Source organism: Coregonus lavaretus (assembly GCF_964263955.1).
Source record: "Coregonus lavaretus genome assembly, chromosome: 5".
Classification (NCBI taxonomy): Eukaryota; Metazoa; Chordata; class Actinopteri; order Salmoniformes; family Salmonidae; genus Coregonus; species Coregonus lavaretus.
The window spans coordinates 42,677,992-42,698,217 of record NC_139992.1 but is presented as its reverse complement, the minus strand read 5'-3'; the positions used below and the strand labels follow the sequence as shown (position 1 = coordinate 42,698,217).

The 20,226-nt window shown below is 45.7% G+C and overlaps 1 protein-coding gene across 1 annotated transcript; it reads left to right on the top strand.

Annotated features, from left to right (window-relative positions):
- Positions 1 to 706: 706 nt before the first annotated feature.
- Positions 707 to 20,225, top strand: LOC311129148 (N-acetylglucosamine-1-phosphotransferase subunits alpha/beta-like). The gene is made up of 21 exons (XM_084161448.1): positions 707 to 1,004; positions 1,257 to 1,342; positions 1,486 to 1,605; positions 2,001 to 2,051; positions 2,571 to 2,773; positions 3,007 to 3,071; positions 3,288 to 3,422; positions 10,266 to 10,427; positions 10,722 to 10,901; positions 11,115 to 11,285; positions 11,504 to 11,627; positions 11,753 to 11,959; positions 12,501 to 13,669; positions 13,909 to 14,108; positions 14,264 to 14,483; positions 14,678 to 14,791; positions 14,891 to 14,976; positions 15,238 to 15,336; positions 15,742 to 15,909; positions 17,419 to 17,509; positions 18,202 to 20,225. The coding sequence occupies exons 1-21, from the start codon at positions 873 to 875 to the stop codon at positions 18,271 to 18,273; spliced, it is 3,855 nt and encodes a 1,284-aa protein (XP_084017574.1). The 5' UTR covers positions 707 to 872; the 3' UTR covers positions 18,274 to 20,225.
- The last annotated feature ends 1 nt before the right edge of the window (position 20,226 follows it).

Genomic DNA, 20,226 nt, shown 5'->3' with positions numbered 1-20,226 from the left:
CCTCTGCTGTCTCCTGAAGTCCACGATCAGCTCCTTCGTTTTTGTTGACGTTGTAGAGTCAGCAGCATACCACCCTGCATCCCACTGCTCGCTTGCCTCTGAAGCTAAGCAGGGTTGGTCCTGGAGGGCCAGTAGGAGGCACTCTTTCCTCTGTATATAAAAATATCCCAATGCCCAATGGCAGTGATTGGGGATATTGCCCTGTGTAGGGTGCCGTCTTTCGGATGGGACATTAAACGGGTGTCCTGACTATCTGTGGTCACTAAAGATCCCATGGCACTTATCGTAGTTATTTTAACCCCGGTATCCTGGCTAAATTCTCCTCTCTGGCCCTCATACCATCATGGCCACCTGATCATCCCCAGCTTTCAATTGGCTTATTCATCCCCCCTCCTCTCCCCTGTTACTATTCCACAGGTTGTTGCTGTAAATGAGAATGTGTTCTCAGTCAGCTTACCTGGTAAAATAAGGGTAAAATAAAGAAATACAAATACATAAAAGAGTCCATGTCCCGATGAATTGAGGCTGTTCTGAGGGCAAATGGGGGAAGAAAGTGTTCCTAATGTTTGGTATACTCAGTGTATTTCTATGCATAGGACACATCAAGCTAAATGTATAGCACAACTCCTCCTAGTCGATAGAGGGCGTTATAGAGTTTAATTTTTTTTAAGCAGCACCCGGAACATTTGAGACAAGGCGCATCGTCACCATAAAGGAAGTGCAATATTTGGTCGTTTGTTTTGACAGTTTTGCTAGGCGTCAGGTGACAAAGAAGACATCGTTCGTTTTGTAGCGTTTATTATATATTAACTCCGATATGCTCCTGCGTCTTCGGTGAATGACTGAAGAGATATGGATTGCAAAGGAGAACCATGGTGATAATCAATTCAGTACTGAAACTCTTGCAGAGACAGACCTACACTTGTCTGTCCCACCGCTATGGACTGTACCTCTGCTTTGGAGGGATAGTCCTCATGATCGTCTCTGCCTTCCAGTTTGGAGAAGTAAGTAGCTTAGCTAGCTAACAAGCTAACCCTTGCCAAACGCAATGATGCAGCAGTTAACTTATTTCTCTCTCTCTCGCTGTGTGTGTGTGTGTGTGTGTGTGTGTGTGTGTGTGTGTGTGTGTGTGTGTGTGTGTGTGTGTGTGTGTATCAAACTCTGTAAGTTAAGTAAGGCACGGCCTGTTCTGACTGGTTATGTTGAAGTATACAGTACATTCAGTGGCAAATAATATCATCCCCCTCTCTGTGTAGGTGGTGGTGGAGTGGAGTAGGGATCAGTACCATGTACTGTTTGACTCATATAGAGACAATGTAGCTGGGAAATCATTCCAGACTCGGTGAGAAACCCTCCTTGCCCAAGTGCTATCCACTACAGGGATAACCAGTGTTTCACTGTCTCAATTCAGTATTTCATATGGTGCCTTTGTCTGTCTACTGATTGAAATTGATGTGCATCGTCTCTGGTGTTGTGTCGCTGTAGGCTGTGCCTGCCCATGCCCATAGATGTGGTGTACACCTGGGTGAATGGCACGGACACAGACCTGATGAAGCAGCTACGTGGTGTGAGAGAGCAACTGGAGGAGGAGCAGAGGACACTGAGGTACTGCGCATGGTCACTGGGACTTCAGTTACATGTCACACAGATTAGGCTCCACAAATAGTATCGCATGAATGCAAGCTGAACATTTGTTTTGGTAAATGCCTGACAGAGAGAAGGTTAGTGTGGTCCGCAGAATGTTCTGAGAGTTGGTCATTAGCACATAAAGGAAGCAGTTACTTATTCACATTAGATAATTACTGTGATTGAATCATTCCCATTTATCCTGTTGTGTAGAATAGGGTTACACCAAATAAGTAGTTAGCTAATATTGCCAGTGGGAGATCCTGTTAGCTCAAAGGTCAATTTTCAATCACAATACTAGAACATGCCCCAACAACACATTCCATGCATTAATGGATCAGTGCATTGACTTTCTGGACTGTTTCTCACCATAGGGAACGGCTGTGGAAGAATGCAAGTGAGCCGACTGAATTGCCAAAGGACAGGTGAGTCTGATAAGATAGAAACACCTGTACACATTTACTGTAGTTTTCACACTGCCTCTTTACATATATAGCTCAAAATGGATGTTTCCAAACTCTGTAAGTGCAGGGAGTTGATGAAGCACCATCTTATTGAGACACACTACGGTCGTAGACCAAGGGTTTTCACATCACTGCTGGTATTTCCTGTTTCTCTCTCAACTGTCTTATTGAGTGTTTGTGAGAAAGGACCTCAGTGTTGTTCACCAATCTGCAACAACAGTTGACTTTTGACCACAGATATTAAGGCGTGAGATGCAACGACCGCACAAAGGAAGCCTTGTGCAAGTGGTGCAAACTGCAGCAAGACAGAGCAGGGTTTTGCACTAGCGATAGTGGTTTGGTGGAAGTAGTGATGTTGGATTGGAGTTGTATTATCATGCTGCTGCAACAAATGTAGACACCATCTTGATGTTTTGTGACCTTTTTGTGACCTTTTAAATCTTTCTCTTTCTCCTTATATTTCTGTGTTTCTGTTTGCAGTGTGAAGCCAGAATGTCTGCTGTCCCATTGTATCTTAGCGCCCATGCTAGCCCTGGACCCAGCTCTGCCAGCCAACGTCACTCTGAAGGAGCTGCCGTCGCTCTCGCCCTCCTTCTCCACCGCCAAGCAGCTGCTGCAAGTGGCCAAGCCCCTCCACCCCTCCACCACAGTGTCTGTGGTGATCTTTCACTCCCAGGCTGATGGTAAAGAGTCATTGACACTAACACTCCTAACTGGCACTTTACACACATGCTATTTCAGTTCACAATTCTGCTACCCACTCAGTACGAGAACACCAATCATGTCATCACAGCAAAATCTGTCTCTCTCTCTCTCTCTCTCTCTCTCTCTCTCTCTCTCTCTCTCTCTCTCTCTCTCTCTGTGTCTCTCTCTCTGTGTCTCTCTCTCTGTCTCTCTCTTCTCCCCCCTCCCATAGCGGATAAGGCCTACACGGACGCGTCCCGTGAGGCTCTGAAGCGCTCTGTCTCTAGATGTTACCTGGTGAGTTACCTGACTCTATAGTCTGCTATTAGCATTTCTATTGCACCTGACGCAATCAACACTTCTAAGACCTTTCTGATTCCAGCACAATTATATGATTGAGCATTTTCCCCAATTGGATACACTGGTCCTTACTTAAGGCTGAATAGCAATGGACACACAACTATCATTGTCATGTGGTAACAATAAGATATTGTGCTGTTGTTCCTCCTGTAGACCACAGATAAGGAAGCACCAGGTCTGGTCCGCATGCAGAGCCTGGCCTACCTCAGTGGCTTCCCAGCATCCTTCAAGGAGACAGAGCAGCTCAGAGTCAAACTGCCATCTGTTGTCACTGGCAAGATCAAACAGGTAAGACTAACCTGGATGGAAAAAGGAAAACAAATTGAATAATCTAGCAGGAAAACACAATACTAAATCAAAGTCCCCTGTAGCTCATTTGGTAGAGCATGGCGCTTGCAATGCCAGGGTTGTGGGTTCGTTTCCCACGGGGGGCCAGTATGAAAATGTATGCACTCACTAACTGTAAGTCGCTCTGGATAAGAGCGTCTGCTAAATGACTAAAATGTAAAATACTGAATTTATTTTAGACAGGGAGCTGTGTCTGTTATTTCACTAGAGGGCAGTGTTTCACATCCAGTATTATCATTACATTTACATTTACGTCATTTAGCAGACGCTCTTATCCAGAGCGACTTACAGTTAGTGAGTGCATACATTTAAAAAAAATGTCATACTGGAATCGAACCCACAACCCTGGCGTTGCAAACACCATGCTCTACCAACTGAGCTACATCCCTGCCGGCCATTCCCTCCCCTACCCTGGACAACACTGGGCCAATTGTGCGCCGCCCCATGGGTCTCCCGGTCGCGGCCGGCTACGACAGAGCCTGGATTCGAACTAGGATCTCTAGTGGCACTGTGATGCAGTGCCTTAGACCACTGCGCCACTCGGGAGGGTAAACATGTGAACACATTAGTTGTTTTCTTAACCAGACAAGTATTTTTTTTTACATTTAAAGAGAAAGCTCATTTTAGGAAATAATACTATACAATTCCAGGATAAATTAATATAATATAATATTAATATAACTATATTCATATAGCCACAAGATGTCACCCTTGCTGTACCTCAGAATCATGACATAAAAGATAGGTTAGTCATTGCTGTGCTCCAAACGTTTGTATATCAGACAGGATCAAGACAGAATCTATTGTGTTCAAACTGAACAGGGACACTGTTTGTCTGCCATAACCACATACTTTAAACAATATAATTATGCCGAATTAATTAAGTTGAATTAAATGAGTAAAACACTTAAGCAGAAGAGGTCTCCATCTATTTGAAACAGTTATTATGGTAGGAAAGAGCCCTGGTTTAGTTTGGCCACGGATTGTCTATCTACTAATTTTCTCTAATCAGAACTGTCTGAGATATTTTGGGAGGAGGAATTCCAGTAACACGCCGGATTACTCTGAGATAATCAAAGAAAACAATCCAGTGATAGTTTACTGTACTGTAGGTCGGTCTCACCACAGGCATTGATACAGGCTATATCCATACAAAGCTACATTGAGTGTACAAAACGTTAGGAACTCCTTCCAAATATTGAGTTGTACCCCCCTTTTGCCTTCAGAACAGCCTCAATTCGCCGGGGCAGGGACTCTACAAGGTATCACAAGCGTTCCACAGGGATGCTGCCACATGTTGCTTCCCACAGTTGTGTCAAGTTGGCTGGATGTCCTTTGGGTGGTGGACCATTCTTGATAGACACAGGAAACTGTTGAGCATGATAAACACGGCAGCGTTGCAGTTCTTGACACAAACCAGTACGCCTGGCACCTACCACCATACCCCGTTCAAAGACACCTTAAATGTTTTGTCTTGCCCATTCACCCTCTGAATGGCACACATACACAATCCATGTCTCAGTTGTATCAAGGATTAAAAGTCATTCTTTAACCTGTCTCCTCCCCTTCAGCTACACTGATTTTAAAGTGGATTTAACAGGTGACATCAATAAGGGATCATAGCTTTCAACTGGATTCACCTGATCAGTCTGTCATGGAAAGAGCAGGTGTTCCTAATGTTTTGTACACTCAGTGTATGTCAGTCTTGTCTAATAACACTGGGCCGACACGTCACATTCCATCCCTAAAAGTACTTTTGTCTATATGGAATTGAACAGCCCAATGCACATCAGAAATGGTCACACTGGTGCTCTGGGACAATAATAGACACTATGAATAAAAAAGGTCGTAGTCAACCTACACTACAAGGTGTCTGATCTGCAGACTCCTCCTGACTACAGTGAGCCCTCCTTATCCTCCTACTGCCTCTCTCTCTCGCTCTCTGTCTGTCTCGCTCTCTGTCTGTCTCGCTCTCTGTCTGTCTCGCTCTCTGTCTGTCTCGCTCTCTGTCTGTCTCGCTCTCTCTGTTTCTCACTCTCTGTCTCGCTCTCTGTTTCTCTCTCTTGTCGGTGGTCATTTGATAACAGCAGGGTATTAGGGTGAAACCCTATCTTGGGGAGCGGCCGGGGGGGTGGTAACATTAGAACAACTGTTTTGGGTGGCGTGGCACCAGGCAGCACACTGAAAGGTCACCAGGATTTTACTGAACTTCCCTTCTCTATCCCCCTCTGTTTTCTCTTTCTATTCTACTCACTCACTCCCTCTGTCTCACATAGACCTTTCTACAGCCCACACAGGTGAGGTAGCCTTTATAAGCAGAGGGTATGGGGACAGGGGGTTCAGGAAGGTGAGGGCAGGGGGGTCCATTCGTCCGTCAGTATCACAATGCATGTATCCAGTTTCAGTGGTCTTCCTGGTGCTGTCAAGCCGATTCTGTGAAAGAGGGATGTGCAGAATGTAGAGAGATGGAGGGAGCGAGGGTGAGGGATGGGCAGAATGCAGAGAGATGGAGGGAGCGAGGGTGAGGGATGGGCAGAATGCAGAGAGATGGAGGGAGCGAGGGTGAGGGATGGGCAGGGTGGCAGTGCTGAGAGACAGACAGTATTTATAGACAGTGTTAAACTGAGTGTAATGGTGATGAAAGCTGCCTCACGACTCCCATCATCTGCTCACACTGTCACCTAGAAAATACTGCCCTCCGTTTGTGTGTGTGTTCCTCTGTAACTGGCATGTTGTCATTCACATGTGTTGTGTGTTATTCATTTGTAGCTAACTTGTATAGGATAGCCTATTGTTTATGCACTCGAGGTTAGAATGTGCAGCTAGTGTATACAGTTGAAGTCAGAAGTTTACATACACTTAGGTTGGAGTCATTAAAACTCGTTTTTTCAACCACCACAAATTTCTTATTAACAAACAATAGTTTTGGCAAGTTGGTTAGGACATCTACTTTGTGCATGACACAAGTAATTTTTCCAACAATTGTTTACAGACAGATTATTTCACTTATAATTCACTGTATCACAGTTCCAGTGGGTCAGAAGTTTACATACACTAAGTTGACTGTGCCTTTAAACAGCTTGGAAAATTCCAGAAAATGATGTCATGGCTTTAGAAGCTTCTGATAGGCCAATTTACATCATTTGAGTCAATTGGAGGTGTACCTGTGGATGTATTTCAAGGCCTACCTTCAAACTCAGTGCCTCTTTGCTTGACATCATGGGAAAATCAAAAGAAATCAGCCAAGACCTCAGAAAAAAAATGATAGACCTCCACAAGTCTGGTTCATCCTTGGGAGCAATTTCCAAACGCCTGAAGGTACCACGTTCATCTGTACAAACAATACTACGCAACTATAAACACCATGGGACCACGCAGCCGTCATACCGCTCAGGAAGGAGACGCGTTCTGTCTCCTAGAAATGAACGTATTTTGGTGCAAAAAGTGCAAATCAGTCCCAGAACAACAGCAAAGGACCTTGTGAAGATGCTGGAGGAAACAGGTACAAAAGTATCTATATCCACAGTAAAACGAGTCCTATATCGACATAACCTGAAAGGCCGCTCAGCAAGGAAGAAGCCACTGCTCCAAAACCGCCATAGAAAAGCCAGACTACAGTTTGCAACTGCACATGGAGACAAAGATTGTACTTTTTGGAGAAATGTCCTCTGGTCTAATGAAACAAAATAGAACTGTTAGGCCATAATGACCATCGTTATGTTTGGAGGAAAAAGGGGGATGCTTGCAAGCCGAAGAACACCATCCCAACCGTGAAACACGGGGGTGGCAGCATCATGCTGTGGGGGTGCTTTGCTGCAGGAGTGACTGGTGCACTTCACAAAATAGTTGGCATCATGAGGAAGGAAAATTATGTGGATATATTGAAGCAACATCTCAAGACATCAGTCAGGAAGTTAAAGCTTGGTCGCAAATGGGTCTTCCAAATGGACAATGACCCCAAGCATACTTCCAAAGTTGTGGCAAAATGGCTTAAGGACAACAAAGTCAAGGTATTGGAGTGGCCATCACAAAGCCCTGACCTCAATCCTATAGAACATTTGTGGGCAGAACTGAAAAAGCATGTGCGAGCAAGGAGGCCTACAAACCTGATTCAGTTACACCAGCTCTGTCAGGAGGAATGGGCCAAAATCCACCCAACTTATTGTGGGAAGCTTGTGGAAGGCTACCCAAAACATTTGACCCAAGTTAAACAATTTAAAGGCAACGCTACCAAATACTAATTTAGTGTATGTAAACTTCTGACCCACTGGGAATGTGATGAAAGAAATAAAAGCTGAAATAAATCATTCTCTCTACTATTATTCTGACATTTCACATTCTTAAAATAAAGTGGTGATCCTAACTGACCTAAGACAGGGAATTCTTACTAGGATTAAATGTCAGGAATTGTGAAAAACTGAGTTTAAATGTATTTGGCTAAGGTGTATGTAAACTTCCGACTTCAACTGTATATAGAGAATATACTAAAAGAGAAAATAAATCAAAGCAGCAAAGTGTAACTACATTCAAAGCCATGATAGAGCCACACAGTAGTACTGTTTTGGTGGGAAATCCATACATTTTTTGTTTATATGTATATACGTTTTAGGTCTTTTCAGATTTTTATTGAACAGATGGTGTGAGAGAATGACTGTGGGGAAAGATGGAGAGAGATTGTGTCAAAGGACAGTAGGCTGGATTCGAACCCATGCTGATATTGAAGACGTGTGCCAGAGGCTGCAGCACTATCGCTAGACGAGCCAGGCCATTCTACAAAGACTCATCATTTGTCCATTCTCCTCACTGGCCTTCATCATATAACTGGAATGGGCCCCTTCAGTATAATGTAGACCAGGGTTTCCCAACTGGCGGCCCGTGGGCCAAATTGTGGTTTTATTTGGCCCCCCTAGTTTTCTGAGCAAAAACATTCATATTATATTATAATACATTTTTTAGAATTTATTGTTGGACAGAAAATACTAAAAACACCAGGAAATTAGCTGTTTTTAATTTTGGAAACCTGTTCCCAAGTATTCCCATGCATAATAGAGAGACGTGATCGTATACAAACGTAAGCAAGGTTTGAAATTATTATGTTTTAGTCAAATATTACATCTGTTTGGGTTTTTTGCGGTCAATTTGCAGTCTAGAAATTATTTGTAATTATGTTCCGGTCCGCCAACCATCCTCTCAAGAAGAAAATAGTCTGAATCTAGTTGATGATCCCTGCTGTAGAGTCTGTGACGGGGGGGATGATGGATCAATGACCGTATGACATTATGAAGCCTCCCCCTCACTCAACACTTGTGTGAGGTCTTGCTCCGACTAATTTTGGTTGTGTGAAAACATTTACTATGTGTTCACGCACATGGTCAAATAATTACTGGGCTCGGGTATGTTAGACTCTCATGACACACGCAAGATTTGGTTTGGGCTTCAGCTTTTTGCTTCCAGAGCATGTGGTTCAAGGTTTTAGTGTGTTTGTGGTTTGTACGTATACACCTTTGTCTCAACTGACTAATGACGTTTTTAAACCGTAATGAAATAGTTTAAAATATCAAGAGTAGGAAAAACAGCTGATGTTTGGATCCTCTGGTAACGATTGACATTGGCTCATGATAACGGGTATGACATGACATTTAATACTTAAACTAAACGCCTGCATCTTTTGATGGGCTGCTGACAGGCAGATGTGGACGAGCATGTTGATGTTACTGCCAATAGCCAATGCCTTTCCTAGCAGAGCTATATAAAGCCTTGTTTACTATTGTCTTTGTGTTACCGTGACATGGAGGGGGAGGTGTGGTGTGTGTGTGTGTGTACACGTACAGACCCATGGAGCTGTGTGTTAACAGCTCCTATAAAAGACTAATACAAATGGAAACGTGATCTCCAGTTTGCTGTCCCTGCCTCATCGTAGGGATTTATATAGCAACAGGAGCAGAGACAACCTGTCAAGGCTGAGAGGGAGACATGCAGTAGTAAGGTGTTTGGGTTCTGGTGGTTTGTGGGTTTTCTGGAAGGCTAGAGACTAAGGAGATGAGAGAGTAGGGACAGATGGTTAGGAGAGGCAATGACTGGGATGACACATGCACACGGAAGGATACCGAACCATGCCTTCCATTCCAACCCTAAGATCAATACCAGCTCCATCCGTCCCCCACACAGAAATGACATCACTGAATTTTCCAAGAGCCCCCCCCCCCCCACTCTTTCCTTCCTTCGAACCCTCCCTCCCTGCCACACACACACACACACACACACATACTCTCGTTCCCATATCCACACAGGCATGACTGTGGGGTATTCTCTCTTGAAGGGTACAGAAGTCGTGGTGGGTGGTGATGAGTCCTCTGCTTTGATGTGGTCCATCCTTTAAACTGGCTACAGGTCAGAGGTTATAGGTCAACATGGCTGATTTGAACCCAGCTCACGTTCAGCCTAGTAGTCTGTGTAATGCACCCGTTATGTGGTGGCTCTGTCTGTCATCTGTGTCACACGGAATTCTTCCCAGGGACAGGAGCGGTAACCAAAGTCACTAATGGATTTTAGGCCCAGCGCCATGTAACCTACGTCTAAAGAGTTTCATCAAAATATCTCTGTCTTGATGTCTGTTTGTCTTGTTGTGGAGGTGGTGTCCTTGGCTCCAAATAAAGGTTGTGACATTTGAATTGTTTTCTCATGGCGCTGCTATGCTGAGTAGTTACATTTCTCACTTTATCTGCCACCTCTCGTGCCACACTGACATGTTTGTTTCCGTCTCTCTCTCTCTCTCTCCCATAGTTCCAGCTGTATACGGAGGCCAGTATCGCCCTGCTCCATCTGAACAGCCCCCAGGACTTTACTGACCTGATCCAGCAGGCCAAAAAGAACCTGACCCTGGACGGGAAAGAGCTGACCATCAGCGCTGCTTATCTTTTCTGGGACCTGACTGCCATCACACAGGTAAAACCTCACTCTGCCTCTGTCCCGTCACTCACTATCTATCAGGGAAAATCGACAGTGTATGTCAAGCTAAATAGGAGCGATAACTCTTGTCTAATGCAGTCCTACTGTAGTAGGTATCACTGAGAGAAACTAAACTCCTGGACCGAGAACTTGCATTGTTCTCTACCATATGACCGTGAGGATAAAATACAATGACATGTATCATAAGTGCAAACATTTTGGATTGGTCTCTTTTCAGAGCATGGTAAAAGCATGTCTCAGACCCCTCTGCTCTGCTCTCTGCCCCCCTAGTCTAAGCAGGACGAGGACGTCTCGGCCAGTCGCTTCGAGGACAATGAGGAGCTGCGCTATTCGCTGCGCTCGGTGGAGAGACACGCCCCCTGGGTGCGGCACATCTTCATCGTGACCAATGGGCAAATTCCCTCCTGGCTGAACCTAGACAACCCCCGCGTCACTGTGGTAACACACCAGGTACACCTGAGGCTCCACCCACTCAAGGCTTGACCTACAGTACTACTCTCACAGATATGGTTGTTGACAATAACAGAAAATAAGGGATGTTGTTGTGTCCGGAGCAGGAAAAATTCTGGCCTTTTTAGTTAAAGGTTATAAATAAGCTATAACAGAGCTTTACCCGGGTCAGGAAAAAATACAAGTTGCCATATGGTTGTCTCTCCTGTGTAGGATGTCTTCCAGAACCACACCCACCTGCCCACCTTCAGTTCCCCTGCCATTGAGACCCACATCCACCGAATCCCAGGCCTGTCTCAGAAGTTCATCTACCTCAATGACGATGTCATGTTCGGGAAGGACGTGTGGCCTGACGACTTCTTCAGTCACTCCAAAGGACAGAAGGTCCGGGTCTAGACTTAACTTCAAGTGTTACTAGATGCATGGTCTTGAATTTAGCTCACTAGCTCAAGTTTTTGCTAATGTAGACTCTTGATAATTTCATATAAATATGACATATCTCACTAGCATGAGATTGGGTTATGTTTTGGGGAATAGTGCTGTTATGTTGTAATATTGTCTTAACATCCCTACTGTACCTCACCTGTCCTCTCTCCCTACAGGTGTACCTCACCTGGCCTGTCCCTAACTGTGCTGAAGGTTGTCCAGGCTCCTGGATCAAAGATGGCTACTGTGACAAGGCCTGCAACAACTCCGCCTGTGACTGGGATGGTGGAGACTGCCTGGGTGAGAAACACTTCTTCTCCCTCCCTGTACCAATCTGCCTCTTCTCTTTCTCCCCTTCTTTCCTCCATCACAAACCGTCCTTCACTGAGCTTAATATTCTTCGTCTTTTCCATCTCACCCCACAGGAGCTGGGGGCAGCCGGTTTGGGGCCAGTGTGGGCGGTGCGGGAGGAGCGGGTAATCAGCCCTGGCAGTTTGCAGGAGGTCTAGGTGGCATTGGGGGCGTGTCCTACTGTAACCAAGGCTGTGCCAACTCCTGGCTGGCAGACAAGTTCTGCGACCAGGCCTGCAACGTGCTCTCCTGTGGCTTCGACGTGGGCGACTGTGGACAAGGTGAGTGTGCTCAGAAGTAGGGCCAGGAGTTTTTCTTAACCACCTGACCTAGAAAAACTCTGTGCCTTATTTATAGCAAAGATATTGGTAACTAACCCAAGATATGTTATGTGTTATTTACAATATTAGCAAATGAGCACAGTGGGCAGAACAAGCAAAGAGGTGGGCAGTGCCAAGCACGAGCTAGTCAGATCCTATTGGCTCGTTTGAACATGTATTTACCTATTTCCGTGAGGGAACGCCTACTCTGTGAAGTGCGCATGTGCAATAACTCAAATCGCCCTTGCACATCGCCCTTGCACTCCTTTTAAACAATGCCATTTTTTAAAAACTTTGGCACAGGGTCAAGTCTACAAAACTTAGTGCAATTTGTCAGTAACAGATTCTACTTTTGGGAAGAGAAGACTGTATTGAGATAGAATGTTTCATCGATGAGAACATTTGCGGAATGTCGGCCAAGTGTTTTTCCTGGTCTGGTCACATTAGCTCATCCAGTGAGGTGGAAGAGCAGTGTTAATCATGTATCTTGTGTGTGTTGTAGATCACTTTACCCAGCTCTACAGCGTGACCCTGCTGAAGAACAGGACCTTGTACACCCTGCCGGTGGGTGAGACCAGGCCATACTTCAGCTTTGCAGGCGTGGCTCGCCGGGTGACCGAGGCCCAGGTCAGCGACAACTCAGCCCTGCGCCATACTTCGGTGGCCAACAAGTGGAAGACGGTCCATCTGCTCCTCCACTCGGGCCACAATGCCTCGCTGGTCCACTACAACCTCACTGTCCAAGGGGATGACGACAAGGAGTTCTCCCTGACCTTCAGCGTGGCCGTGGACACCCGCCAGCTCCCCCAGTCCAACGTGTCCGACCCACTCCACAAAGATGGATCCAAAGAGGCCAAGCCCACCTCCACCGCAGAGCCTGAGGTCCCTTTCAAGGATGTCCCTCTGGAGAAACGAGGTCCCCGGGTCCTGAAGAGGCCACCTGGGGAAAATGAGGTGATCGTGGAGGTGCCTGCACTAAATGTGTCCCTGCTACCGGCGGCCTTGCAGAGTGAGCTTCAGAGGCTGCAGGGAAAGCTCCTGGTGGGTGATATCACTATGAAGGGTTATAACCTCACCAAGGCTACACTGCTGGGGTCGTACAAGGCTCTGGCCTATCGGGGCCCCACGTTAGCACCAGCTGACCAGGTCAAACCCCAGGACAAGCCTTTTAAAGACCTAGTAGGACGTGTGGTGAGCAGAGAAGCAGACGCACCACAGCTAGTGGAGGTTAACCCAGTAGCACGACAGGATCCAGAAAGAAAAGAAGCAGAGAAGACCAAAGACCCAGAGGGAACCAAGAAGCCTGAGGCACCAGAGGAGGTGCCCAAGTCGAGCATCGTTGGTGAGAAAGAGAAACAGAAAGCACCAAAGACTCCAGCAACCCCAATCCCAGTTCTAGTGGATGGGGAGTTTCCGAAAGCTGCTAAAGCCCAGGACACCACCACCACAGAGAAACCTCCACCGTCCTCCAAGCTGCTGAACACCCTGGTGGGTAGCATGTCCAAAGCCAAGGGCTCAGAGGGCCAATCGCAGCAGCAGCGGGCAGGGGCCGAGGAGGGAGCAGAGGGGACCCGGGGGGTTCCTGTGGGCAGGAAGCTGCAGCACTACACCTCCTCAGACCGAGGATTCCTACCCTGGGAGAGACGGAAGTACTTCCAGGACCTGCTGGAGGTAAGCTGGGGTTGGGTTATAATAATGTCACAAGGTCAGTCCTGGCTCTAGAGATGAAGAACATAGAATCGAGAACAACAGTGCTTTGGATTGAATCGCAGACACTTACTCAAACTGTGTTAAACTTTTAATGTGCCAAATGGGAATCTGAATGTTATCTGAATGTTAATCGGAATTTTATCAGAATGTTAATTGTGTATTATCTTATTGCTTTATGGCTCTTTCTATGGCTTCTATAGGAGGAGGAGCGTCTGGAGGGAGAGCTGGCGTACCAGGCAGACAGCGCCGCCGCTGGCCGGAGGCTACAAGACACCTTCGCCGACTCCCTCCGCTACGTCAACAAGCTGCTCAACGGCCAGTTCGGCTTCACCTCCCGCAAGGTCCCCGCCCACATGCCCCACATGATCGACAGGCTCATCATGCAGGAGCTCCAGGACATGTGAGTAGCAGGAAATTATGTCATATGGGACATACTGGGTTAGTACTATAGAAGACTGACGTAGCTGTTGTGAGTGCTCTAACAACAATAACTAATTTGTTTACCTCGTTAAAATGAATTAGTTGCTGAACAAACTCTGTGTCTCCGTCTTTCAGATTCCCACAGGAGTTTGACCTGACGTCGTCCCACCGCGTGCGTCACCCGGAGGACATGCAGTTTTCCTTCTCCTACTTTTACTTCCTGATGTCGGCCCTGCAGCCGCTCAACATCTCGCAGGTGTTCGACGAGATCGACACGGACCACTCCGGCGTTCTGTCTGACCGCGAGATCCGAACGCTGGCCACGCGCATCCATGAGCTGCCCCTCAACCTACAGGTCAGTAGATGCATCTGGGGATATAAGATCAGGTCCCCAGTGTCCATGTTATCTATCATCTAAGGCCAAACTGATCATAGATCGGTACGCCTACTCTGAGACACTTTATTAATACCGACCCTGGTTTACTCCTGTTTTTTAAAGCTGATCTCAAACCAGTGGTACAGTGAGGTTCATGTGTTTGTGTGTTGCAGGATCTGACAGGTCTGGAGCAGCTGCTGATCAACTGTTCTAAGACGCTGCCCACCAACCTGACCCAGCTACATATTGTTAGCCCTACACAGGAGGCATACTACGAGCCCAGCATGGTGACTACTCTACATGGCCTCTGTGCTGTGTCCCAACAACATTTCTAAGCTGTAGTAGACTTGAGGTGCAGCGACTGACTAGTGTATTTGAATCCACAGCCTCCCGTCACTAAAGGTCTGGTGGTCCACTGTAAAGCCATCACAGAGCGCATCCACAAGGCCTTCAAAGACCAGAACAAGTACAAGTAAGTCCTGTTCTAAAAAAACAAAACATGTATGTCATGTGTGTAACAACAAAAGGAAAATGCTGTAAAAACGTTTATTTTTTTGAAAATCAAATAAAAAAAAAGTCCTGTTCTCTACCATCATCCACTGTCCTTAATCTATATATATCAACCATCCTACCCTTAAAGAATATTCCACTTCATCTCACGTCACTACATTTTCTCCAGATATCCTGATCCTATTTAAGATCATAGTAAACATGGCAGCCTCTCCTTTGCCAGGTTTGAGATAATGGGTGAGGAGGAGATAGCCTTTAAGATGGTGCGGACCAACGTGTCCCATGTGGTGGGCCAGCTGGATGACATCAGGAAGAACCCCAGGTGAGATGTCCTCTCAGGTAGCCTCGAGGTTAGAGCGTTGGGCCAGTAACCGAAAGGTCGCTGGTTCGAATACTGGAGCCGACAAGGTGAAGAATCTGTCGTCGTGCCCTTTAGCAAGGCACTTAACCCTAATTGCTCCAGGGGTGCTGTACAATAGTGACCCCACTCCCTGCGGGTGTCTCGGGGAGTTGGGATATGCAAGAAACACATTTCCATTACATCACTTGTGTGTAACAGGACAAATATAAGCACCCCCCAAATTATTATTAAGTGTCCAGCCTAGTGGCTGCCTAATTAATATGTACTACTGATTCCTGTTTTATTGTTATACTACCGTTTCATATGACCATTTGACCATGATGTTGTTGATTTATGATTTGACCACATCACGGTGTTTCCTCACAGGAAGTTCATCTGTCTAAATGACAACATTGACCACAGCCATAAGGACGCAGGGACTGTCAAGGCGGTGCTGAAAGACTTCTATGAGTCCATGTTCCCCCTGACCTCCCAGTTCGAGCTGCCCAGAGAATATCGCAACCGCTTCCTCCACATGGGAGAGCTCCAGGAATGGTAGGACTGGGGTGGTTTATACTAGAGAGGAATGGTAGGACTGGGGTGGTTTATACTAGAGAGGAATGGTAGGAATGGGGTGGTTTATACTAGAGAGGAATGGTAGGACTGGGGTGGTTTATACTAGAGAGGAATGGTAGGACTGGGGTGGTTTATACTAGAGAGGAATGGTAGGACTGGGGTGGTTTATACTAGAGAGGAATGGTAGGAATGGGGTGGTTTATACTAGAGAGGAATGGTAGGACTGGGGTGGTTTATACTAGAGAGGAATGGTAGGACTGGGGTGGTTTATACTAGAGAGGAATGGTAGGACTGGGGTGGTTTATACTAGAGAGGAATGGTAGGACTGGGGTGGTTTATACTAGAGAGGAATGGTAGGAATGGGGTGGTTTATACTAGAGAGGAATGGTAGGACTGGGGTGGTTTATACTAGAGAGGAATGGTAGGAATGGGGTGGTTTATACTAGAGAGGAATGGTAGGAATGGGGTGGTTTATACTAGAGAGGAATGGTAGGACTGGGGTGGTTTATACTAGAGAGGAATGGTAGGACTGGGGTGGTTTATACTAGAGAGGAATGGTAGGACTGGGGTGGTTTATACTAGAGAGGAATGGTAGGACTGGGGTGGTTTATACTAGAGAGGAATGGTAGGACTGGGGTGGTTTATACTAGAGAGTTGGAAGGATATCTTGGAGTGTATCAGTTGAATATGTGATCTGCATTTAGTTACATTATTTTTTCATTATACCATTAATTGGTGGCAATGCAGAAGCTCAATGTGAACCACAATACAAGATGCCTGTACATACACTTTGCCAATCGTAGTATCTGTCCTATATGATAGATGGACAGATACATTATCTTACTGTATCAGGGTCATGTGAGACAGAGGTCTCTCCCCATTTCTCCAAGAGAAGAATGAAGGATCCTAGCTGTCTGCACCTCAGTGCTCAGCACTGTCAGGGATGATCGCTGGGAATCCCAGGGGGTTAGAATGGGATCCTGCTCTTATAGCTCCAGGCCTGAGCTGGAGGAATCTATCCAGATACTGAGACTTTAAAATTAGACTCGTATGATCCACACACACACTACACTCCAAGAGTCACAAGGGTGCTAGTGTTAGTGAAGTGACAGGCGGGTGGTGGCAGAGATCGCCTGGTGTCTGGTGATGTCACATTTTTGTCCTCTCCCCTGGAACCACAGGCATTTCATCATGACCTTTAACCCTGTCACCCAAGCCTAACATATTTCATAATTGAGACTGGACTCTGAATATGATAGTAGTGACTTTCATCGAGTTTCTGTTTTGTATTCATTGATACTCCCAAACAACATTTCACCCTGTCCGTCACCCAATCAAATGTCATGTTGGAGACTGGGTTCAGAATATGAGAGTGATGACTTTCAGAGAGTAATCTGCTTTGTCATGCATTCATTGATGGCCCATAATAGTTAATTTTTGCTGTTTCAGGGACAATGCAGTGATTGTCTTACTGTCTCTGTATTACAGGCGAGTATATCGGGACAAGCTGAAGTTCTGGACCCACTGTGTATTGGTGACTCTGGTGATCTTTACTGTCATCTCCTTCTTTGCCGAGCAGGTCAGTAGGACTTTACACTGTCATGTATATTTCCTCCTCGCTAATATAAACAGCACACTTGTAGCTTAATGATCTGCGATTTAGCACTTAGTTAGCCCCAGTGCTCCACAGAGGTTGAACTTTGGAATGACTGAAATGAAACTGAAACCTGTCCCTCTTGGACCGTGAGCAGTGAATGATGGCTGAATGGTTGCTTTGTTGACTAGGTAAGGTTTCTCCTTCAGTGGTCCTAATAAAGGTTAATCGCCAGAGCGACCATGGAGGAATGAGCATCCACACTGTCCACTGGGACATGGAGGAATCTGAGGGAGCCATCTTGTCTTTGTCCCAAGAATCATCCTTCTCCTAAGGCTCCACTCCTCCATTCCACCACCCCTCCTTACTTTTCATAGGCATCAGGTGCTTCGTTTGTAAACTGCCTCTTGAAGTTGGAGAGCTGTTTAAATCTCTGTGGTTTATTGGTTCAGGCTTGGACCAATAAACAACCTTTTGGTGACTTTACAGGACTTAAGTTGACTCTCCCGAAATGCTGTTGCCCTGATCTGTTCAAAGTCAAGAAAAATACAGCAAAAAGCTCCCGCTCAGAGCTAGCCACATGTTGACAGAGTAATGTCACTTCCTTCTTTTTCACTCGTCTTTCAGTGTTTGTGTGTTTTGTGACAGTCCTTTGTGGTATTTTCTTCTTCCCTCAGCTGATTCTACTGAAGCGCAAGCTGTTTCCCAGACGCAGGGTCAGCAACGATGTCAACCCAGAGCGCGTGTGAAGAACGAGGGAAAACGTCCTTATCCTCCTCCCCCTCCTACCTCTGTCCCCTCCCTCCACCCTCCTCCTCAACCTCTCTCCTTGAGTTCAAAGTGAGGGCCATGCAAGGGGTAGGTGGAGAGCGAGGAGGGCTATCCCTAAATCTCGAAACATCCTCACCCGGGATTGAGTCAGCATGGCTCAAGGAGAGAGGGACTCTTGCAAACAACGTCAATCATGTGTGGTGGGTAAGATGATTGACAGGCATCACATGGCTGGGACAGATGCTGGAGCCATGTCATGTGATGCCGTGCCAGTGGAAGAACCCTGTGAAGCCAGAAACTTCTCTTCCCTTCCACCTGGGGTGCCAGAGGGACTTATCGCCCACATGCCGCCCACACACCAGGCTGTGGAGGACACTGACTGAGCCAACTATGTGCTAAACTGCTCCAGTCCAGTCAGTGTGGGCAGTGTGATTGATGTACTGTTAAAACCATGATCTGGAAGTGATTGACGGGAGACACCATCTCTGTGGTGTGGGTTTACAGCACCTTTACCATGAGGGCTGTAACCTTGCGAAGTGTTCCAGAGGTTAGGTTGGACACTTTATTATAATTTTTTATTTAACCTTTATTCCACAGAAGGAAAAACGGGATAGGGGAGGGAAGGGGTTAATCAGAACAGGAATTATGCCATTTGACCTGTTTCACCATGTCACTCCTGGTCAATGTCTACATTCAACACAAGTGCCTTATTTTAAAAAGAGTGCTGTCTGAAGCCTGAAGTATTTGTTAGACTGTATGACCTTGTTTACCCATTGTCCCTGCTTGACTTTTTAAATGTCTTGGTTGGATTTGGTATTTACATGTCATAAGTGATTTCGTTCTAGGGGATGGGGGTTATGGGTGAAAAATGCCACACTGTTTTTAATCATGAATGTTTCACACTGTAGACCACACAGCGATCAGCCATCCATACAAAATGTGTCCCTGTGGGATACTGTACGTTTAGCTCTGCTAGTGTCTGAAATTCAGATCTCTTCAGCATGCTCTGTAACATCTGATTGTATTGTTCAGTGAATGCGTCCTTAACGAATGACACGGAATGTTAATTTAGCTCCCCAAGTGTTCTACTATTGACCCTCAATTATTTTCTGATTCTATGGTCTCTCTGTTGAGCCTTCCATGCCTGACTTTGGTAGTTCTCCTCTCCGTTTACAAGCGGTGCATTGTGATGTTAATTATGATAACATGTGAGTTATTGCCAGCAGCAGTAGAACCATGATGTTTTGCTGCCTTACTATTGGTGAATATTTGTAGTATTGGTGTGCAGTGTGCCAGATTACACAGCCTGGTCTCAGAATGGACGTAACATAGAAAATACAACTCTTGGACACTCAAATTAGTATGATGTGTAACCATAACCAAACGTAACATAAGACAGAAGGTTACTCAAGGCAAAAATGAGGATGGTGGTTGGTCGGGGTGGGCGTATAATGCGAACATCTAGCAACCCAAAGGTTGCATGTTTGGATCTCATCAGACAACTTTAGCATTTTAGCAACTTTAACTACTTTTTAGCTACTTTTCAACTACTTAGCATGTTAGCTAACCCTTTTAACCCTAAAACCTAGCCAACAAATTGGAATTTGAAACATTGTTCATTTTGCAAATTCGTAACATGAATTGTCATTTGTAACATACGAAATGAATGTTGGATATCCACAAAATACATACCATACAAAATGTAACATTCTAAATGGAGTGCCATGGATTTATGTACAGAATAATAAAAATGTTCTGAGACCAGGTTGAATTCCACAAATGGGTGGTATGCATGGACATTGAGTTACATGTACATTTTTGAAGTGAGTCTCTTGAGAGTTTCACATTTTTAGTTTAGTCATCACTTTGGCTAATCCCAAAATCAAAAATAAACCTGACACACTTGGTCATGCTTTAAATCATGAAACTGA

Excerpts from the sequence above, each read along its gene's own strand:
- LOC311129148 (XM_084161448.1), top strand. The coding sequence starts at position 873 with ATGGTGATAATCAATTCAGTACTGAAACTCTTGCAGAGACAGACCTAC. Across the intron at positions 2,774-3,006 it reads CTTTCACTCCCAGGCTGATG|CGGATAAGGCCTACACGGAC; the intron begins GTAAAGAGTCAT and ends CCCCTCCCATAG. Across the intron at positions 14,977-15,237 it reads AAAGACCAGAACAAGTACAA|GTTTGAGATAATGGGTGAGG; the intron begins GTAAGTCCTGTT and ends CTCCTTTGCCAG.